Raw genomic sequence first — 25,081 nt, 5'->3', positions numbered from 1 at the left:
GAATATGATCGATAATATCCTGTACATTTTGTAATCTGAGCTTATCATTTGTATTCTTTTGGGCAGTTTGAGAACATGATTATATTAAATTGCCTATGCTCTCTTTTTTACATAAAATCGCACATAAAAAAATCTTTTTAAAAACGTATGCTTCTCTTATTTCTTAATTAAAACTATTATTTGTTTTTCTTTGTAAAACCGAAACATAAGAGGCACATAGACTAATACACACCTGAGTGTTTTCTGTTTAATTTGATATAGATAAATGCATAAAACCCATTGTGTGGTTCTATAACTGATAAACCGGGAATAAAGGGAGAATGCATTCAGTGGAAACTTTTTTCTTTGAGGATATTTCTGTCTTTTGACGGCATTTGTTTACTACGTACTGAAGATTGCAGGTACAAAACCAGCTCTGGAAAGTCACTGTGGATATAACAATGAGCATTCTTTGTCACACAATGAGTGAACCTTGAAAAAAGTGTGTTTGGATTTCTAAAGTCTCGTCTAAAAGAACTGTGACATGCTTTGGTGATTAATGATTCTTTTAGGTGTTAACTCATACCAAGTCTATCTTTTTTGAGGTTAGTAAAGTATAAGTGTGTTTGAAACTGGAAGAGCGTCCTCCTAGAAATTCGATGCTCTTCAAGAAGACGTTGCGAACTTGGTGTCCATAAACTACATATATGAAAAAGGTAACGTCGTTTACTAGTCTGTTAATCTAATGTGTGATTTAAATATGAATAGGTACACGAGAGTAGCATTTTAACACTGCATCAGTACTCTGCAATTTATGATTGAGTACAATATTTTAAAGTTTTTTCAATACCCATGATTATGTCTATTTTTAAATTAATATATATTTATGATCTCTCCAATGACAAAAATAAAACAGAAAAGTCAAGTAATGTAATTCATTTATTAAACAGCGGAGCGGATAGTTGGAAAATATTTCACATGCAGATACAAGCAGCAAATTATGCATGGATGTTCTTTGGAATAAAGAAATATCGTTAGCCATTCACTTTTAGGCAATTTTCAAGGTGGCCGCCACTTATTTCAAATGGTGTCTGTTTTTATAACTTTTCCCTGATATTTTGAAATGTTTGTTGTGATATGTATGTTATGTTATATTTTTAATGTATTTATTAAGTTATGTAATATTTTTATGTCATGTGAAATAATAAAAGGTAACTTGGTATATGACATGCATGTAATTGGACCTCTATCTTATATAAACATACACTGCACATGTGCTTAGATAAAGAGCTGTAGCTGTTTAAAGGACATAACTAACTTAATCTTCTGAGCAGTTGCAGCTGCATAAAGCAGAAAATGCAGGTAAATGGAATCAGTAATGATAAATATTCCCTGTAAAGCCTTAAATCTGATGCTCTATACACCTTATAAAGGAGGGGATAAGGATTGTTAAATTTAAAATTCCCTACCGTAAACCACTGAAGATTTCATGTGGTGATATTACACGTACCGCGGGGACTTTGATTTTTTGCGACCATTTGGCGTACCATAATGTTGGTATACATTTTGTAGGTTTGATATGATGCTTTGGGCAACATTAAAACCTCTTGCAATTATAATAGTATGTGGCACACCTTCTTTCGGTCCCCCAATTTCCTTTTTCTTATACCAAACATTCAGAGAGATCCCGGAGATCTTTTTTTTTTTAAAAGTGTTAATTATAGGAAAAACCTTAAATAAAACATCGAGAACCCCAGCTTTTGATGGACTTTTTGTATCAGAAAGTAAGGCATCATTAAAAAAACAAAGGAATACCGCGAGAATATTAAATTTTCTAAAAGCAGGTCTTTTCGTTCAATGAGATTGGTAGAAGAAATGTAAAATTAACAATTACATTAAAACCCCATTTTTACTGATTGAAATTATACCAATTTTTAAAAATGTGTGACAAAACTGTCTTATATTGAAGCATTCGTCCGACAAGAGAAAGAAATACATATTTCTCATACAAAACAAAATAATTAAGATATAATAAACAATCAATAGATAATACAGATGTCATTTAAAAGAAATATTTTGGATTTTAAGCTTAGTATTGTCAAGATTATAAACTTGAACTCGAAATGGACCCCCCCCCCCCTCTCCCAGTATTTCTCAATCTTTGGTCAAGACAATTTAAGAATGTTAAGAAACAAAGGGAAGATTAGAAAGGATTCTGTAATGATGTATAAATAATATTAAGATGACATTTAAACAATTCCTTCATATAACTAAAGTCAAGAGTGAAATATCTTAAAATACTTAAAAAGATCGATATATCATGACTAAAGTTTTGATGAAGTATTAGTTCCAATATAATGAAAAAAGAAGATATCGATGATGCATGGCCATGAAGTTTTGTTACATTATAACAAAGGTATTCATTGTTCATTTGTGTCTATTTCATTTTATCCTAATCAAAAAAAGCAGCATGCTTATAATTTTGTTCCACTTTATTATGGTTGATTATCATTCTTGAATTGAATCTTATATTGTCTGCTCTAGATATCTCTTGCAGATAGCTTCAACAATCCTAACTTTTATCAACTTTACAGTGATGATCAGTACCTAACTTATCAGTGCAATCGTGTTTTATGGACGTCAACGAATAGTCGACTATCAAAAAATTACAGGTTTCAGAACCTAAAAATTCTATTTTTAGTCGAGAAAAATGAAAATAATTGCAGTATGTCTCATAACGAATATATATTGCTCAGTACTTCTTCTCTCCTATTGTACGTGTGCACAGAAAAGTTTATCAAGTTTCAATAGTTACCATGGTCTCAAGTACCCAAGAATGAGTGTAAGTAGACCAAAACTTTGATGCAATCATTTTAAAAGGTTAATAAAACATATTTCTCACCTTTGCATGCTCCAGATGAATTTTGTTTACAAGTTTGAGCTAAAAATAAAAGTGTAGTGACCTTGACAAACTCAAAATCAACGAAACGGTAGATACAACCTTTGATTTTCCTTCTGGCACTTATATTGTGCAGTCTTTTTAAGCAGTTTAATTGTCATATCTTAGCTATATACTCATAATTTTCATAAGTCTTTCTCTGTATGCTACAGATATCTTAAAAGAAGCACATAAGTCTGACTCGTTGTGTTACTTGAAATAAATGCAAGAAAAGGAGGCGATAAAAAAGGATTTCTCATCTCAAAGAAAAAAGTCCTTCGTTAAACCAAGTATCATACATCTTATGACGAATAGGAGTTCAAGTTCATGCAGTCACAGTATACTCATATAAATATTTTTATAACAAAAGTCTGCTATTTTACTGCGATAATTATTTCTCAAATACTGATCAATTTGTTTTTGTAATATTATATGCAAAGCTATACTGGACTTTGTTTGTAAAGTTATTAATTGAATTTGATCAAGCACAAACCAAATACCAGTTAAAATACATCTATAACCTAGCGGACGTGTAGATAGTGTGTAAATTACTCAAATTTTCCTAAGATTTAATACTCAATCTTAAAATTGGCTTGCGAGTCTCTATAGACGTCTCTTGGGGTACTATTTCGAGAATTCTTCATACAACGATGTTAAACGATATTTAAGCAAGAAATGAAACATTGTTCAACTTTTCTTTCAGACAAAGTTGAATATGGCCGTATACCGTCGAATGTAGAACCCTATCGACAGCATAGGTACCTTTAATTATTTGTAAAACATATGCAGACAAAACATGTGCACTTTGTTATTAATTTCATTGAGCATTTGTATAACACACTTAGTTTCTGTAGTTATGTCATCTTCCAAACAATAAAAATATTGTCTATAGGCTCCACAAGAGCCCTATGAATTAACAATAGTTGTACATTGTATTAAATATAGTTTACTTGAGGTAATCAATATTCATATAAAACAATACATATGTAAAACAATGATAATATTTAATATTTACAATTAGTATTGCGTAACATTATAAACAAATAATGCCATTGGTAAAATGAGACTTTCTTTTATCACTTGAATTATGAAGGGCAGTTAGAGTACGACAACTCAGATAGAGTTACAGAGATACCCTTACACATACAATCATGCTATATCCAAATATATATGCTATGTGGCAGTGGTGAAAACTAGGTGGATGCCTTCTTTGCTATCTGACATATTTTTTATCCAAAAGTATTGAGATTAACTTGTGCTTTTGCCTTTATTTTTAGAGGAAGAAGAAATCTTGGAAGATAGAAACATAAACGGTTCGTAAATTCTTACTGTACAGTACATCCGACTGTATTATAGACTGGGTGAAAACGGATTTATAAATTTGTAATCATACTAACATTATGTTAACAGCATAGTCAATTATTCCACTGTAATACGAATTTAAACTTCACCATACTTTTGGTCTTGGATTATTCTAAGGTCGCAAAAAGGTCCCAAATTTATAGATCTAGTGCATATTAAAGTTTTGTTTGTTTGCTTTTCGAGAAATGTCACGATTACATTGCAACTATCCCCACAAAATACAAATCCGAGTTTCTTCAATTTATGGTGAAGTTGGCATCATTTTAGCTTTTGAACCAAGACATAAAAACTACATGTGATTAAACTGTCACCGTGAATTTTATTGTTCTTAAAGCATGGTGTCTCCCAAACATATGTCCTAATACCAAGTCTCTACTACAAATGAAAAAAAAATTATATACAACATGTAATTCATTTCCTAATATACATGTATATAGACAGTTTAATCACATGTAGTTTTTAAATTTAGATTCGCAAATGTCCAAACATGGGATATCAACATGATCTAGGTCTCTGTTTTTAAGACGGGGTCACGTGACCCATTTATTGTTTGTGAATACGAATGCGGGTACGGAGAATGTTACTGGTCTCACCATTTTAATTTACACAACATCCTGGACAAGTAATCACATTTAAAATAAATTCTGTGTATCACACGATGTATTGGCGTCCACTGAAAATCTTTGGCTTTATAAGTTATAATAAGCTTCTTCACTTAGATGACCACAGGTTCCACATTGGGGATTTTTACATTTACTCACTAAATAGTTTCATTCAAAATAAGAGTTACATAGTAATCTTTTCAGGTTCTTGTCTTAATATTCTGGCTCTTCGTAAATATGTGTACAGTCCCTGAAACGTTCTACTTTCCCACATGAACGGTGAACGAACGCTGAACGAACGCAGAGCAAACGGTGAGTGAACGATGTGTGAACGCTGAACGCAACTTTAAGAAGGATATGTGAACGGTGAACGGTGAGTGAATGCAGAACGCGAACGGAGCGCGAACGCGAGCGCAAAGTGAACGGTGAACGCAAGATGAACGATTTCTTTGGAATGCCTCCGATCTTTTCCTTGCATTGAAATTATTCTTTTATTTTGTAATTCTAATTTCTGGTGCTAAAATATAAAAAAATAAAAACAATAGATAAATGAATAAATAATAAAACATTTTTTTTCTGAACATACGTATGTTTTAAATCGATATCTTAATAAAATGATTTTATTGTATGTACATATACATGTGTATTTGTTACCGAACGCGTGTACTATAAATATAAAATTAACCTACTTATTAATATATAGTAAATATGCTTATTCTTTTAACTAATGAAATAATGTGGACTTTAGAAGGTAAAACTACTACTTATAGAAATAATAAATTACATTGTACCCGGTTGAAACAACCATACATGTATTTCCGTGCCAAGGCGATTTTGAGTAAAATAACAGATTTTTTTTAGCTTACCTTAGTTTACATGTATCTTTCGTTGGTCATGTTTTTTGTTCGTACAAAATTGTATTAGGCATATCTCCATTACATAAGCACACAATTTTTTGCTTGTCAAACAAAAATTTTTAACTCCTCCCACAAGATCTGAAATTTCTAAATATAATTATCAATGAGAAGAGCCTGCGATAAGTGATATTTATATGGAAATACAAGTATCCTCAGGTGGTTTTGATTCAGGTATATTCCACTCAAGACCCCTGGGTTCAGATAGGGCTTAAATGGGCGATCAGAATTCTACAACAAAATATTCTTTTTAAAAATCTTATTAAATATTTTCTTCCCAAAACAGTGAATAACTACGGAAGCGTATTAGTGCCACTTGCACACTATTCTATTTTTTAATTTCGACACTTTAATCTGTAAATTTTACACTTTAATCTGTAAATCTTACACTTTAAAGTGTAAATTTTACACTTTAATCTGTAAAATTTACACTTTAATCTTTAAATTTTACACTTTAAAGTGTAAATTTTACACTTTAATTTGTAAAATTTACACTTTAATCTGTAAAATTTACACTTTAATCTGTAAATTTTACACTTTATTTTAAACAACCTGAACTGTTATCGGTTATAATCAAACTGTCGATTCGTGATGTTTTACCTATGACACTCGAAAAAAATGTATTAAACTGAGATTTTCACAATTGCTTGCATATTTTGTTTTACATGTATATGTTTATTAGTATATGATATACAAGGATGGACGATTTCCTCGTGAGTCTCGTAATTTTCCCCAGCATAAGAAATCAGGGATCTGCTTTTGTTTCAGTATATATACATGTGTTTCTTTAGTTTTACTATAGTGTAACGAACAGTAAAAATATATATCTCAAAGATTTTTTTTATTTGCAATTCAGATTGATATTACAAGTTCATGGTTCTATGGTCATGATGAAATGATATATTAAAATTACGGTCATTTTTTAACGTAGCATTAAAGAAACGTCATTGAATCAAAAGATAAATAACATTGCCGTTCCAAAATTAATATAAACATACTTTGATTATTTATATACGTACATGTATATACTTTTGGTTATTTAAAAAAATTCAATTAAATTAACTGTTGCCGTAAAATTACAGATTCAATAATTGAACTACTGCGCGCATTAAACGAATTTGCCTATAATGATATCAATATCACATTCATCGAGAATATGTACATGTATGTTTGATATGCTCTTCTTTTATATTCTAAGAAAAGTTTTACTTGTATCAGTAATACTAATTTGCTTATCATTTGCATTTATTATGAAATAAGAAATCAGAATTAAATACTATCTTGCATGATTAACGGTCTATGGCTTCAATCAATTGGTATATCTACAGGGCCATTTTATGCATAAAGTGAACCGACTTCTTTACACTTTAAAGTGTAAAATTTACACATTAAAGTGTAAAATTTACACGTTAAAGTGTAAAATTTACACATTAAAGTGTAAAATTTACAGATTAAAGTGTAGAAATTAAAAAAAGTGAAGTGTCCAAGTGGCACTAATACGCTTCCGTAAATAACAATAAAGCAATGATAAATCACATTTATATGGAAGAAGTACCATGCATAATCATGCGACATATACTGATGGACGACAATATGAACAATGATGATAGGCACAAGAAATCTTCTCCAGTTTTCCATAGCAATAAAGTCAATAAAAGTGTAATTTTTGTAAACCTCTAATATCCCTTTTCACTGACCATACAGGTAAAGATCCTGCCAAAAACCTTTATTTATTTATAAAGTACGAAACATGCCACAGGTACGGGTACCAAAATTGTAAAAAATAAAATAGAAGGAAATAGAAAAAATACTTCAAACGAAAAAAATTGAATGCATGAAACTACAGTTGACTAAAGTCATTTACCGGTATGATACCCCAAGGGAAAAGAGTACGAATATTTCCCCCATAGAACTCTATATAAACCTTAAGCCCGCTCAGTAGTTCACAATTTTAATTTCGGGAAAAAAAACCCATGGCATTATTTGAAACTTTGTTCTAAGTATTTTCAAAAAAATTCTGAAAAGAATATGGGCACATGGATACTAGGTCATTTTTATATTTTTTAGTAATAACAGGTGTCGGGCGGCCATATCTCCAGTGAGGATAAGGCACATAATGTCGCCAGCGACAATATATACATGTGTTACTTTCAGCCGGCTACAATATCTACTGATGGACGAAAAAATGTGCAATGAAGGTAGGTACATATTGTCGCCAACGACAATATGTACAAAACAACATTTACTTCATATACAAACTTCTGAATGGATTAGGTATTACTTATTCTTCCTTCAATGAGAATTATATGCTGCCATGCATGTGTTTGTCAATTCTTACAGCTTTACTCTTGATGCGCCAATAAAGCGATAAAATTGAAGTTTAATAAATAAGCTTTATTTTGAAAATATCATGGACGTAATCTTATAGGTGTGAAAACTTGTTTTGAAATTCAAAAAGGTTATAAAGGGAGAATATATCATTTTTATTATACCCCCGCTTGAAAAGCAGGGGGCATATAGTGAACGGGATATCCGTCCGTCTCTACGTCTAGCTGTCTGTCCGTCCATCTGTTGCGCTTTATGGTACCCATCTCTTATCCACAACTCCTCTAATACAACTGATTGAAATTTAATGAAACTTCACAAATCTTTGTTATATATTGTCATTGTACACCTTCTAATTTACTTTATGATCGGTCACATATTTCGGGGTTCCCAATGCAAAACATTGACAATGCGACTCTTTCTACAATTTATAATATTGAAGGGTACCCATCTTTTATCCACAACTCTTTCTACACCACTGAATAAAATTTGATGAGATTTCAGCGATTCTTTATTACATAAATGGCATTGTGACCTCCTATCTTACTTTTTGATCTGTCATTTTTTCGGGTCTCCTAGAGCAAAACATGTATTTTGCAAGTATAATCATATGGTACGCGGGAGTATCAGTTTAAGTGAGCTCAGAGCTCACATAGTCTAGTCATTCTACTGAAAAATGAGAACTAATTGCAACAGTATATATTTTAATGCAGATTTGTAGATAAGCTATTAGTAACTCACATATAAAAAGTTTATTCATAGGGGAAAGTTGGGAAATCGAAAGATTAAAATTAGGGATCGATATGAATTTAGTAGTACCCTTTTGCACACCATACTTTTTCTATATGAGCTGTCTTTGACAGACAGCCTTTAAACAATAGCCAATTAGCATTAAAAGTTGTTGTTTTAACATGTAGTTTGTTATGCTATCAAAACTAAATAAAAAATTATATATTTTGATTTTCAAAGAAGTGAAGGTTTTGACTTCAACACCGGCCAAATATCATCTACACATATATAATGGTTGCAATTACCATTCATGTAAACAAAAAAGTATGGAACGCTGTTTGTATTCACAATATACATGTATGTGAAATTCCTAAATGTGAATGTGTTTATTTTCATTTTATTTGTAAACATCTGATGGACAGTTTTGCAATTTATACTCATGAGACAAAAAATGTATGGAACACAGTTTGTATACAAAATAAGTCAAAACAGCCTTTTTCTAAAGAATTCTGCAAGGAAGCTTCTCAGACAAGTACATTACAATGTATATCAGAGTTGTTACAATTGCATCATCACAGAATATATTTTGATTAAATATCTAGAATATATATAGAAATTTATCATTTTGAAATAAAGAGTACAGAATTTATGGAATCACATGAACAAGATTTGATATGAAGGTCTCCAAGTTAAAAAAATCAAATATTTAATTCCATTCAGGCATCTCCGGAACTTAAATTTGAACTGTGTGATTCAAACATTTTTTTTTGCTCTCCAGATTTACTGCTTATTGCTTTTGTAAAAAGAAGTGAACCTTATATAAAAAGCCAATTGATATTGACCTTTTTCTCTATAAAGACTGCACCATGCATCTATACATGTACAAAAGCTGCATTATGTTTATAGTAATGGAAATAATTCAAAAGGAATCGTTTAGACAGAATTATATGCTTAAATGCTCTTTTTTGAAATTCTTAATGTAACTTTTTAACAAAATATTTTAAACCCATTTTTAAAAAACTTAACTTCTCCTTGTAGATCATATGGTCATTTTTGCAACAGTAAAATGCTTGATGTGGCACTTAAAGAAGCTCCATTTTATGGGGACTGGTGATAACGGCGTTTCCATGAGCATGCTTTAGAATGTGAACAATCTGGAACACTAGCTTTCAAAGTCACTTCTTAATAAGAGCAACATTGAAAAAAGAAAAGTAAAAGGACGTGAATCTTTCTAGTATAATTGTATATTGTTTAACGTCCCTCTCGAGAATTTTTCATGCATATGGAGACGCCATCACTTGCCAGTGAGGAGCTGCACATTTTGTTCTATACTCAGCACTTAGGGCCATTAAGCAGTGAGGGATCTTTTTTGCGCCAGTGCCTACTGCGACACGGGACCTCGGTTTATACGGTCTCCTCCGAAGGACCTGTCTCCACATCCCACAGTGGGATTCGAAGCCGCGATGTAAGGATCAACTCCTTGCTTCGCAACTCTAGAGCAGATGCTCTAACAACTACACCATGCGGGTGAATTCCTAGATTATAGCCAAAGTCTTATAATTTCTATATCTGTTAGGATAAAAATATTTGGGGAAAATATAAGAAACATTAATAATACTTTTACATATGAGTTTTAACAAGGAGAAATTGATAACCAGTATCTACCAAGAGTTTAACAATTAATTCTTCCTTGAAACAAATACTTGGCTTGCTCTCTTTTACTTCATTCCATTTGTGTAAGAATTTGACTTTAGATTTTTTTTTTATCAATAAGAATAAAATAATCTACTGTGTGCTTTCAATTGCCCCCACCCTCTTCAAGTAACATTACATAGCAATGGTTTGAAATACATTAAGATTCAAGAAGGGTAATAATATGATTATTCTGTACTGCGCAGAACCTTTGCGCGCACATTTCACGATATTTTGTTCTCAATGCAATTTAATTACTGTTGATTCAGCTACATCTTAGTCAACAATGATCATTTTCAAGGGATAACAATTTCAGATTTTATCCTAAAACATGTCTTATCTTCATATTATTGAATGTAGTTGAGGGTTACACTGAAAAAATCTTGAAATATTTTTTTGGAATATCACCATCCATGAAGCAACATTAAATGTTGCTATGTTCTTATCACACCGGAGGGCGTGGTTTCATTTTATGGAGAGTAAAAAAATACATTGATCCACTTGATATGAGTAAGATAGCATTTTTAATAAACTCATGACAAGAAATACCCTGTAGGGTACCCGGGTGTGGGGTGGGTTCAAGTTCTGATCAAGCAAGAACCATCATACTCATTATAGTGTACAAGCATTTTATGATACTGATGTAAAGAGAGTATTTTCTTTTTTATTTCTGAGCATTTTATACAAGTTACCAACCAATCATATTGCAGGGACTCAAAACTGGTGTCACATGTTGAAAGAAAATTTTCTGAAGGGTGGACAACACAACTACAATGTAATCTATGGGTAACGTACAGCTTTGCTGTGCGTAAAAAAAAATTCAGATTTCAGATTACTTTTTGACAAAAAAATAACAACCTACCTAATCCAGAGTAAAACATATAAATCTATATCGGGGAGGAATGGAGTTCTATGAGACCTTCCCACAATTTTCTTCATATACGGGGAAAATCTTTCAGTTACAGGAGGGATTTAGTTTGTTTGTTTTTTTCTTTTTTTGGGGGGTGGGGGGGGGTGGGGGATGGGGGTTGGGGCATTTTCTGCTACTTTTTCATTAAAAAAAATCTTATTGGGGGATGTCCCCTGACCCCTCTAAATCTGCTCCTAATTCTTTTCGGATATTACCTTTCATATTAATTAAAACATTTTTATTGTATCTTTACTTTTGGTGATTGAGTATATTCGTGCTATACTTAGCATTGCTGAATACCAAAACTTTTTATGTAAAATTCATTTATAATGTATCCATGTTTGCCACCTATTTACATAAATCTTCTAAATAATTTCTTTGAAGCATTTATGGCAAAAGAATGCATTTTGAGTATGTGTGTAAACTAACGTAAGTGACTGTATTCGAGTTTGTCAAGGTTCATTGTTCAAAAGTAGGTGATACTCTCAATTTATACTGTTTCCATGGCAACCAACACATATACACTTGTAATAACCAAAATTTAATATTTTTTCAATTCAGTTTATTCAGTTAAGTTTATTTCCCTACTTACATGTTTTTCAAACCAGTATAGAAGTTTCTACTTTACATTGTTCGTTTAACACTTAATCAGAGTGAACACAATACGTCCCAATAATGACCTCATTTTTTTCAATTTTTCCCATGTATAAATTTTTCTAAACTTTTTGTTATATATTCAGATCATATCATAGATTGATAAAAACTAAGTTTTGAAACTGTTGCAATTAGTTCACATTTTGATGGAAAATTTGATAATTTGACTAGACTAACAGTGCCTCTTGTATATCTTCTAGCTTTAAAGCGGCTTTTATAGCTTGTAACTATTGTTACAATTAAACATGGCTCTTTTTTGAACTTCGACATTTGTTGTTTTGTTTTTTTTTAAAAATCTGTCTTTTATTTTTAATTTTTTTTTCTGTTGTTTTGTGATATGATAAAAAAGGATGGTTTTACAAAATATCTCAAATAACTAAAAATTTTGTTTGAGTACATATCAAAGGAAAGAAAAACTAATAAGCTAAATAAATGAGTCTAAAATGTTGGAAATATTATAGCATAATGAAAAAAAAACAATTGTTTTGAGTACACTGATCAAACTTGAAATTTTGAGTGAGGAAACGGTCCAGCCTCGAACAACAACAATTAAATAATATCAAAATTTTAGATTAAGTTTGATATTGAATTAGGCTCAACATATAGTGTCTTTAGATGAAATACAAATCAGCTTAAAAGCTTTTGATAGACAACTTTCTATTCTTTTTGTAGTATTTTTAACACCCAGATGTAATAAAATGATATCGTCGAATGAATGAAACTGAATATAAATTATCATCATGACCCGTTAAGAGACTGATACTGTTGAACTACTTTATATAATTATTCCAGTTTGTTTTAATTAGCATTTGTACGTGAGAATTCCTAACATTCAGTAGAGTTCATGTATAAATGGAAAAACCAACTCATAAATAATGCAATAAAAGCTTAACAATCAGACAAATTGCTTTTCATTGGACGTTTTTATCTTCCGTCAGGCGTGTTTATCCAAATTATATAAATAACAGATGTAATACAATGTATCTTTAATTTCGAACTTAAGAGGACAAAATACTTTTGAATAAACAAGACCGTAAAAAATACATCAATATGTAAGTATGTATCAATTATATTCTTATGCTTGATCAATCAGTAATCGCAAAAAAAAAACGTTTTAGTGATATTTTTTTATTAATAGAAGACACTTTTAATATCTATTTCAGCAAAATCGAATTAAAAGATGAATGCCGAGAAGAAAACCTGTAAACAGTGTGTTTCGCAGTATGAAGAAGCAATACAGAATGTTTTCGCAAAACTGGGTGTTGTTTTGGCAAATCATCCTGTCAAATGTATAATATACTGTGCTATTATAAACTTATTATTTACAATCGGTTTTATCAACCTCAAATTCCAAAATGATGTTGAAATGTTGTATACACCTGAAAAAAGCAAGTCTTTACATGATAGAGCTTACATAGAGGATCTATTCACAGACCCTACTGGCCAAAACTTTTTGCCCTATCAATTGACAAGAGTTGGATTATATGGAGAAATTTTAATCATGTCTAAAAACAAATCAAGCATAATGGAACAGAAATATCTCGATGAGATAAATCAGATAGATGAGTTTATAAGATCATCTATAGTTGTCCAGGGTTCAAATAGTTCTTCGTATAAATACACAGATCTGTGCGCTGTGGGACCCCATGGATGCGGAATGGTTGGCGACATCATATTATCCCCTTTTTTCCAGTCAGATTTTATAACACGAAATGTATCATATCCTTATTATAGAAATATTTCAATCTCTTCAATGTTTGCTAATGTCGTTTCACAAAACGGAACTTTACGATTTACCAATGGTTTAAGATTACGTTACTACCTGAGACGAAACACGACTAACTCTGAAACATTATCTAAACTTTGGGAAAGGCGATTTGTTGATGAATTAAGAGATCTTAAAACAAATTATACTTCTCTTGCATTTTCTTACTCTGATTCCTTAAGCAGCGAATTAGACTCTATTACCGAAAGTGCAACCGTATTTTTTTCATTAACTTTGATACTGATGATGGTTTATGCCTCCATATCCGCAGCGCCCTTCAATTGTAACAATGTTGCTAACAGAATGAATCTTGGATTTGCTGGTATTTTAGCAGCTTTGTTGGCGATTACGGCCTCATTTGGATTAGTGTCTGGAACTGGATTTGAAGTAACAACTGTTGTAGGGGTCGTGCCTTTTCTTGTCATCGGTAAGATTTTCATTAAAATGATCTTAAAAAAGAAATAAGATGTCTTACAAGCATTCTTATAATTACTTTTTTTTCTTTTTTAAATAGGTGCATGAAATGCATATCAAATTCTAAAAAAAAAAATACGACGATTGTCCCAGAAAATGCCAAAAGAATTAGTATCTTTTGTTTCACTAAGACTATAAAGTTAAAATCTGGCATACGTCATGATGAAATATTTTGAATAATGCTTTAAAATTTTAATAACCTATAAAAAATATTTTCTCTCAGGTAAACGAATCTAATAAATCGGCTGCATGTGGGCGCACTACTGACGACGTTAAAATGTAGCTCGAAATGTTCTGGAAAGTGTGCCTCTAATTTAAAAAAATCGGCACTCACCGTATTTAATTTTCTAATATACTTGTCTTACCAAATGATTGCGGAATTAATTCTTTTATTGACAACTTCACAATTTTAATCATAAACATATCTGATCGTATTGTTTAACAGCGGACTTAAGTAGCTTATATAGGTTTATGGCGTCCTAGTGCTGTTTAAGATCGTTTTCATTTAGTGGCCTACAGCTGAATTTTCTTCTATCGGATAACCAGTCAAGTCAACCTCAAACCCCTTTAACTAGGGATAAACCTGTTTCCCATACAAAACTTTATGGTTTTTTAGGTCACCTGAGTAAACTCAGGTGACCTATTGCTATCTGTTTTCGTTAACATTTGAACATTTTTTTTCTCTGCAACCACTGAACCAATTTCACTCAAATTTGGCACAAAGCATCTATGGGTGAAGGGGAACTTTTCATGATCCCTATGCGGGGCCTGAGGGGTGGAGCCAAAACCACTAAAATTAATGCAATCTTTAAAAATCTTCTTCTTTACTCCTGGACATCAAGCAGTCAAACTATTTGCATGATTGTAATCAGCATTGAGTCCTCTACCATAATTGTGAAATTCATGGCCCTGGGGTCAGGGGCTCTAGTGCTAGGGCGGGGCTAAATAAGTATACAGTGGAAATGCATTATTTCTTTGAAAATCTTCTTCTCTGCTCCTGGGTATTAAATAAACCAACTAAGTACATAGTTATGATGAGCAAGAGTGCCTCTACCAAAATTGTGAATTTTATGGCACACACTCTATTGATTATAAATAGTGAAAATACATGAATTCTTTGAAAATCTTCTTCTCTGCTCCTAGGTATTAAATAAACTAACTAAGTACATAGTTATGATGAGCAAGAGTGCCTCTACCAAAATTGTGAATTTTATGGCCCCAGGGTCAGGGGTTCTGGTGTTAGGGTGGGGCTCTATTGATTATAAATAGTGAAAATACATGAATTCTTTGAAAATCTTCTTCTCTGCTCCTAGGTATTAAATAAACTTTTAGTTATGATGAACAAGAGTGCCTATAAAATTGTGAATTTTATGGCCCCAGGGTCAATGGTTCTAGTGTTGGGGTGGGGCTTTATTGATTATATAGTGAAAATACATGAATTCTTTGAAAATCTTCTTCTCTGCTCCTAGGAATTAAATAAACTAACTAAGTACATAGTTATGATGAGCAAGAGTGCCTCTACCAAAATTGTGAATTTTATGGCCCCAGGGTCAAGGATTCTGGTGTTGGGGGGAGGGGGGGCTCTATTGATTATAAATAATGAAAATACATGAATTCTTTGAAAATCTTCTCCTCTGCTCCTAGGAATTAAATAAACTAAGTAAGTACATAGTTATGATGAGCAAGAATGCCTCTTCTAAAATTATGACCCCAGGGTCTGGGGTTCTGATGTTAGGGTGGGGCTCTATTAATTATATAGTGAAATACATTAAGTCTTTGAAAATTTTCTTTTCTGACTCTGGGTATGAAGCAGATGAACTACCTATATAGTGATGATGAGCAAGGGCCCTAATCTTGCAGAATTGTGAATTTCAAGGGGTCAGGGGTGGGGTGGGGGGGTCCTACTTATATACTGAAGATGAATTAATTGTTTGAAATCTGCTCCTTTGTATTTATAAAACATTTATTTATTTTTTGATAGGCAATTTTAAGGGTGCCTTTTAAAATTTTGTGGACCTAAGGTCAGAGGTTTATGTCACATGGTTAGGGGCACTACTGATTATTGCTGAATATTACTGATTAGTTGGAGTGCATTTATGTTCCCCTACCCTGCGTATGGGTATTCAGTAACCAAGCTAAGCAACTGCTAAGTATATTGTTATGATGATCAATGGTGCCTCCTTCAAAATTGTGAATGCCATATAGCATCTGGCTTAAAACATGAATCAAATTCAATACACTGTAACTGGAAAGTTGTTGCATAATGCTCAGGTGACCTATAAGGCCCGTGGGCCTCTTGTTCATTGTTAACATCTCTTTTCCCTATGTACAAGAGTCATATCCCGCTCAACATAGTGTTGCTTGATAATTTGGTGCTCCAAATTACTGCTCAATATCTAATTTGTTGTGATGTAGCACAAATTGTCATACACTTGTCAGTAATGATGTCAAATAACTGAAATATTAAATAAAAGTACAATAAATTATAGAATATCTATGTAGCTAAATTTTTTGACATTATATTTCCTTAAAGCCTGACAACAAAGAAAACTTCATTGACAATGCTATTTGTGAGTAAAAAAAGTATTGCATATATTTAACACCTTATATTTACATTTCCAAAGTCTTTGTCCGAGATAAAATTACAAATAGTTAAATTTCATGATGATGATCAATCGATTGGCATTTTTTAATTTTATGCATAAACGACTTCGGTTTTTATGCAAATTATCACGCAAGCCAAGCGATTGATAACATCATGAAATCGAAAAATATACAGTGGACCCTCATTTATCCGGACGGTTTGGTTCCCAGTCAATTTGTCCGGATATGTGAAGCATCCGGATATCTGAATCACCAGTTAAACAAGACAGAATAACATTTTAAAATTTCGTTCCGATGAAAAATCGTCCGGATACTGAAGCATCCGGATATCTGGCGTCCGGATATCTGAAGGTCCACTGTATATATAATGCTATTTTTACGTGCATATGACATCAAAGGCCTACATGTATAATATTTTGTCATAAAAATATCATTTTCCAACAACATGCAATTTTTTAGTGTTGGTTAAAAATTAATTTAAAATAATCAGGAAGTTAGCTTTTTTTATGGGATAAACCTCTTACATAAAGTTCATTGTTATATAAGCCCGGTCAGTGAATCTGGTAAGAAATTGATTTAAAAAAAACACTAAATTCTTTCAGGTATTGGTATTGACGATATGTTTATACTTTTGTCTGGAATGGCGGAAGCTCCACCACTGACGACGGCAACAGTCGAAGAAAGGATGGTGTATATGTTGAAGAAAAGTGGAATAGCAATAACCATTACTTCGATAACTGATATTTTGGCATTTATGATTGGAGCATCTTCGGTTTTTATGAGCATTAGGATATTCTGCATTTACACAGGTATAGTATTATTAAATAGTATTGATTCGGGTGGTTTGTGTTGGATCGGGAAGTGTAGCTGTTCATATTTTGATTTATCTGGACGCTACAAACATGTTTTCTATGATAAAGTTTAAAAACAAAGGATATATTTGTAATTAAAATCAGATTGAAAGTTTTCTTAAAATAATCTCTAACTATTAACTTTTATTTTAGAATAATGCATTTTTTCATACCCATATTATTTAAATTTTAGGAGTTGCAGTCTTTTTCTGCTTCATTGACCAATTATTTTTTCTCTGCCCGGCCATTGCAATAAACGAAATACGAACGGAGAAGAACAGACACTTTTGCTTTTGTAGCATCGAGGTACAACCAAAGGATGAATATGAAAAGGAATCAAAATCAGAATGTTACATACAATGTTTTGCTGGTCACCGTCCACAACAAAAAGATGATGTTGAGAGTCCAATGGAGAAATATCCAAAGCGGCTTATGTACCTAATCCTACATTATAGAATAGGAAAAACCTTTGTTTTGATGATTTACTTAGTCTATCTTATTTGTTCCATATATGGTACAATACATTTAGGACAAGGTTTGCTAATGTATAAACTTGTCCCTGAGGATTCCTACTATCGAAAATACAGCATTTGGGATGAGAATTATTTCAAAAGAGAACCTATTGTAACAATCTGCATTCCTGAAAATCAGCAATATCATTTACAAGCCACCCAAACTCGTATACAATCTTTACTACAAACCATAAAACAAGAAGTGTATTTTGACAACAATTTTGAAATTAATTGGCTTGATTCATACATCAGAAAGTCTGATTTTCACAACTCATCCTCAGAAGAGGCTTTTAATAATGGCTTAAATAAGTTTTTGCAATCAGGCAGTGGAAATTCGTTTCAAAATGACATCGCTTTTCACAAAAATAAAAGCTTTATAAGGTCATCGAAAATGTACGTTAAGTCTTTGAGTTTGACAACATCTGAGGAAAAGGGTGATTTTTTGTTACGAATAAGACAAATAGAAAAAGCTGCAACCTTTCCTGTTCTAATTTTTAGTCCTCTTTTTGTTCTTTACGAGCAATATATACAAATTTTACCAACCACTCTGCAAACAGTTGGGATCGCTTTAACTGTAATTCTTTTCGTTAAGTTTTTCTTTATACCCAATTTACTTTTAGTAGGTGTGGTAGCCCTTACTCTTCTGAGCATTCTTGTTGGAATATTTGGGTTTATGCACTTTTGGGACCTGACTTTAAATTCAATGACCATGATACATTTGGTAATGAGTGTTGGTTTTTCGGTAGATTTTAGCGTTCATATTTGCCACGCATTTGTGACTATTGACATCCTAGATAGGGATTTAGTTCTTCAAAAGGCTTTAGATACAACAGGCGGACCAATCTTTAATGCTGCATTTTCCTCATTGCTTGGAATATGTATTTTAGCTCTTTCTGAGAACTATATTTTCCTGTCTTTTGGAAAAGTAATGTTCCTTGTTATAGGATTAGGTTTGCTTCACGCCTGTTTATTTTTACCTCTTTTGCTCTATTTTCTTTTGCCGTGTTTTTCAAAAAATATAAACTGCATTGAACCAGAAGAGAACATGAACGGCTGTAAAAATGATGAGCAACCTTATACAATATGCACTCCGGATATGGAGATGAGATTGCCTGAAATAGCTAGCAGCAATGACGGTAATAAATCAGACTTTGTAGGTAAGCCATCCCAAGATAAAAAGGTTTGTTCAAAAACATAAAAATGTTGCCTACATTTGAAAACATTTTTAGAAGGAAATGATTAAATGGATTTTGAAAAGAAAAAAGTCATCAAAAATTGTTATTTTTGTGAGTTTGGTTGATCTAAGCTGTAGTGCGGATTTTTCTCCATGTAAAAAAAGTTTGTCTTCTAGTTAACCAGAGTAAAAATGTAATGTGATTTCAATATTGTTCGACTGAGCTATGTCTGAACCCTACATCAATGACATTCAAATTAATGAGATTTGAGATTTATAACTTTACGGAGGTTTCGTTTGTTTTATTGGGTATGTATATGAGTTTTTTAGTGTCAAATAGCAAAACAGAGGATTTTAGTTTCAATATATTTTAAGTATACACCAGGGGCTTTTTAGGTCACCTGAGTAAACTCATGCTTGAAAAATAAAAGTGTTTCAAGTTTTTTTTTTAATCAAGACCCCAACTGGTGTATATAAATACAAGTAATACAACAAAATTATAACAAATCAGCATGAATGCATGAATGAGTGGTACTAATGTTAATTACTAAATACATGTATAGTTCAAAACTTCAAACTATAGAAGGCCCCTGTTTATATAGAATAAATCTATATGTTGTGAAACATATGTTATACAGTTGTTTTGTTATAAATCATTTATCACTAACAATAAAATTTTGCAAAATTTGGCAAGTCCAAAAATGACTTTAGTGTCCTTACAATTTAACAAGTCATAAAAGCTTTTTGGCCCCTGGTTTGGGATGTCTTTTAGAATGATACAACAGTTTATAGATAGAAAACCACCCCTGTCACATAATGAGTATTGGTTCAAAGTTATGGGATACACAGAGGCAACAGGGAGGTCAGAAATTATGTCAATTTTCGAAATTTTTCATTTTTATTCAAATTTTAATCAATTTTATGGAACATTTTCTTTCAGAAAACATAGATCAAAAGCTTGCCTATTTATAATATATTTCATACACTAGTATCAGATGCATCTTGTGTTAAAAAATCTCGGATAGGCATGCTTGTGCTCTATGTTTTTCGAAGAGAAAAGTATCTCAAATTTGAACCAATTCCACCAGGATTGAGAAAATTTGGGAAAACGTACTATTTCAACACCCTCTTCTGGCCTCCATGTATGATTTGAATCAAAATCAGTGCTTGTTTTAAAACATGCATTAATTTAAGTTCTTACTTAAAAACTATCACAGTTTTTACAGTGTTCTGATTTTTACATCAAATAAGGGGCCAGATTCAGCGGTAACCATATCTTGTCCTTTGAAAACATTAAGTTTCACATAAATTATTTGGAAAAGGTTTTTCTACCTTCTTTTTTGAAAAAAAGCACATTCTGTAAAAGGTATTGCAATTCATGACATAACTTATTAGAGGAAAAATGATCAAAAATTTGATCATCTTTGTCAACTTCCCAAAAGCTCTCTTTCTCAACTGGAAATCCGTGATTCGTAAATCTAAAATTACATTAAGCTTTCCTCAATTCTTTTTGACGATAAATCAAATATTTTTAAAAACAATGTTAAAACTTAAATATCCCATAATCGAGGGTTTTAGCTTCTGGTTAAATTGATCTTTTAATCTAGTGTTCATCAAGTTTGACACCAATATTTTCTTTTAGAAAACTGTCGTAACCAAAACTCGCACATTCCACATTCATTTAGTGTTCTTTTTGCAACACAACTAATCCACTTAGGCTGCATTAAGTCACGCTCGCTATGTTGTAATTACAATTTATGTAAGAGAAAATATATTTGTCTTGATTACATGTAACACTAATAACTCTATGCCAAAAAACCCCAAAACTCTTGACTTAATAAATATGTCTAACCGGGTATTATCCCGAAACATCATAAGGGTATATTTTTTCAGATTTAAAATTGTTTTGTAAAATTTAAAAATTATCCTTTCTATGATATTGTTATTATCAAACCCTTATACTTCACAACCATAAAGTCATATGGGTGTAACTTTATTGTCAAATAGTTTCAGCTGAATGTCTAAAGGTAAATTTAAGCATCTTTATCCAGCGCGGATAATGACCAGTAATTCACAGAAACAATAAACGTTTTCCCGCCACTACCCATCATAGATGATAAAGTGTGAGCAAAATTAAAAAGACAAAGTAACAACATGTAAATAGAGATTGATAGGGAGTGATTGTACGACGAGGACTCGGATAATCCTAATTATGTTGCAGGTTAGTATCTTACCCTTGTCTAATTGTAAATCATCCTTCTTCCTCTTACGGAAATCCAAAGCAAAATATGGTGAGTTAACTTGGCATATCTTTCCTACTTTGCTCCAGAAGCTTAGTTTTATTACCAACGAAAGAAATATTAATAGGAAAGGTAACACCTAACTAAACAAATTCATCGATACAGAATTTTGTAATGAAAAGACTTTTAAGGAATTACCAGTTTTAGGTTTATAAAAAATAACAACCATTTATTTTCATGCCTTCACTTGGAATTTCCAAGTTTTACAATACAAGAACATATTGTATTAAAGCAGCTTGTGTAAGAGGTACTGACTCTTTCAAAATTATAGTATCATCAACATACGGTAAAGTAACAAATGATAAAGTTTCAGGAAATTTACTACCTCCTCAATATCATATGCCCTAGAAATAAAATCAACAAGGTCAGAACATGTGATAAGTTTTCACCATGACATACACAGGCATTTCTTTAAAAATATTTTGACTATTGCTACCCTGGCGGATGCACGACTTTGTATTATAATTATGCATACTATGAAAAACTTTAGAAAAATTTTATGAACAACACGTCAAAGGGATTGGTCACAAGTTCAAAAAACTTAGATAGTCCTCTCCCTTTTTCCACCAATACTATAACGTACTAGTCTATGCTAAAGAGCGACTCTGTTAACAGAGTCAAATGCTTTGTTTTATAATTAATGGATATACTTATATTCGTTTCTGCGTTTTAAATGAATTATACAATTTAAACTGAAAATATGATCAATTGTACTGAAACTTTTCCGAAATCCGGCTTGCTCCTTACACAGGAGATTCATATATTCCAAATACTTCTTTCGTTTATTGTTCTATATATATTGTTGTGAACAACTTATCAAAACAATCTATCAATTTAATACAGTTATTTGGCAAATATTATCATTTAATTCCTACAGTTATTTGACCATTTCCGAATAAGAAACAGATTCGGCGGTGCTATAAAGTGCCGACCGGACCCAACCTGACACAAAGCAGTTCCAGAACAGTCTCGCAGCGATCCCAGAGCGGTCCCAGCGGTCCCAGAAAGCAGTCCCAGCCGTTCCAGTGGGCGAGGTTTATTAATTTAATGGGCGGAGCAAACTCAAAAATGAGATTTCCAATAAACAATGGAACTATAAAAGGCAGCTGAAATTTATTTTGAGTAGTACTATGCCAGGAATCCTTACTGTGCGAAGGTTATTTACATGTATGAACATTACGCGCATAGAAAAAATTGGAAATAATATTTATTGAAATGAAGAAAGAAAGCTTTCACGCCTACTAAACGAATTACACTGAACATGCATATTTAAACACAATAATCTGATAAAAACGTAAATGAATTGTTTACTACTAAAGTTATTTGTATTCCCAAAGGATAAAGAGAAACTAGAGGTACTATGGGTACTGAGCTCACTTTAATGATACTACACGCCTCCCATATGATTATAATAACAAAGTCCATTTTCTGCTCTGGAAGATCCGAAATAAAAGCCAGATCAAAATAAGGGGTCACAGTGGCACAATGTAATAAAGAATATGTGAAAGTATAATTAAATCTTACGCATTCAGTGGTAAAGAAGAAATCGGGGGTAAGAGATGAATACACCCTCAATAATAGAAAAAAATGACAGTATTCATGCTTTGATAAATAATAAGAAAAAAATATACTTTGGTAGTATTCAACACAGATTCTTTGAAAGCCTCATTAAATTACGTGAAGCCTCGTTAAATTTCATTCGGTGTTAGAGGGGGAATTGTGGATAAGAAATGGGTACCCCAAAGTGTATTAGACGGACGGACGTACTAATTACAATAAATAAAAGTATGTATTTACGATGTATGAATCTGTTTTTTGAGTCGGGGGTCATCCCAGATTCTCCAATCTCCGTACGATAATGAGGAAGCCTTCGTTTTCGCTAGCTTTAAATACATTGTTAGCGCATGTTTGTCTATTGTTCTCCTTTTAACAGTAGTTGTGTATTTGCATTTATTTGCATTTATTTAGTAATGATATGTTAAAAGGAGATTACTTAGACCAACATATGCGCTCATGGTTTAAATGAGTGCTTCTTCTTCCTCTAGCCCTTTCTATTGTAATCAAGGGCTGTAACACGTTGAATGTTATAATTCACCACATAATGTATTTCCTCAGGTAATTTTGTGAATAAAAATTCCGTCACGCGACTTATAGGTACTAGTAGTTGTTTTAGGTAACTAGGACACTGTATTCGAACACGTTAAATACTCAGCCATCAATCAAAATATTCTTAACTTATATTGATGGACTCATAGGTTTAAAACATTTGAAAATAATGTACTTGTGCCAGTATAAAATAAATAGAAATATGGAAAGTATTGATCTCGTATTATTTAATACATGTAATTATTATTCATCCGGTCTAATTTTAGATTCAATATTACGATATGTTAGATCCGTCTTTCATGTATACATAATTTTCAATCACTGGCAGGAGTGTAAATGATCTGTTTTTGGAAAAACGTGATGACAAAAACATGAATTATTTAATTCATTGCAGCCTTAAATCATTTTCAACATTTTAAGATCAAGGTTCACTTTTGCATTATTTAGCCCTGTAAATTTCTGAAAAAATGAAACTGCATAGTTTTAATTAACAATACATTGAATAATTACTTAGTGATTACTTAGTAATTATTTAAAAGTGAGCTTCAAGATTTCAAAGCAACGGAAGCTACCGAAAAGGACCCAAACCACAGCGTTAAGTGCAGTCATCCGTTTAAAGCACAGACAATGAATATGTATAAGGACATTTATCTCTTCAATTATTCAGAATTGAAAAAGAATCTAAAATTTTAAAGCATTTTAATCTCCGTAAACGAAGTTTCGGGGTAATAGTTTATGCCGTGTCCGTCCGTCTGTTTGTATCTCTGTCTCTTTGTTTGTCCGCAAAAACTTTTACCTTGCCCATAACTTTTGATGTAATGAAGTTATGACTTTCATATTTCACATGTGTATTCCTTGTGACAAGACCTTTCTTTGGGTACCACCAAATTTGACCTTGACCTCGGAGTTTGATCCGCGCTTACACAAAAATTCCAATTTTTACTTTGGCCACATCTTTTAAACAGTAGAATCCAGGACATTTATACTTTACATATTTATTTTTTGTTTAAATTCCTTTCATCGGATACTAACAACTTTGATCTTTTGATCTTGACCTTGGAAATTTCCTTACTTGTAAAAAAAACTTTAACCTTGGCCATAAGTTTTGAACATTAAGAGATAGGGCTTTCACATTTCATATACGTAATCCTTGTGAGAAGACCCTTCTTTGGACACCAAAAACTTTTACC

The 25,081-nt window shown here is 32.1% G+C and overlaps 1 protein-coding gene and 1 long non-coding RNA gene across 2 annotated transcripts; both read left to right on the top strand.

The window, feature by feature from the left end:
* Nucleotides 1-389: 389 nt before the first annotated feature.
* Nucleotides 390-4,233, top strand: LOC134261984 (uncharacterized). Its single transcript, XR_009990922.1, has 4 exons — nt 390-481; nt 585-700; nt 3,621-3,675; nt 4,195-4,233. It is a non-coding gene; the product is annotated as an uncharacterized LOC134261984 (long non-coding RNA).
* Nucleotides 4,234-13,115: 8,882 nt separating this feature from the next.
* LOC134261987 (patched domain-containing protein 3-like) lies at nt 13,116-20,140 on the top strand. Its single transcript, XM_062744368.1, has 4 exons — nt 13,116-13,157; nt 13,269-14,297; nt 17,551-17,757; nt 17,993-20,140. The coding sequence occupies exons 2-4, from the start codon at nt 13,286-13,288 to the stop codon at nt 19,507-19,509; spliced, it is 2,736 nt and encodes a 911-aa protein (XP_062600352.1). The 5' UTR covers nt 13,116-13,157; nt 13,269-13,285; the 3' UTR covers nt 19,510-20,140.
* Nucleotides 20,141-25,081: the final 4,941 nt, after the last annotated feature.

This window comes from Saccostrea cucullata, unplaced genomic scaffold, assembly GCF_032062105.1.
Source record: "Saccostrea cucullata isolate Sc308-1 unplaced genomic scaffold, CSIRO_AGI_Scuc_v1 ctg2511, whole genome shotgun sequence".
NCBI lineage: Eukaryota > Metazoa > Mollusca > Bivalvia > Ostreida > Ostreidae > Saccostrea > Saccostrea cuccullata.
Note: the sequence above shows the minus strand (reverse complement) of the source record. Positions and strands in the feature narration are given on the sequence as shown.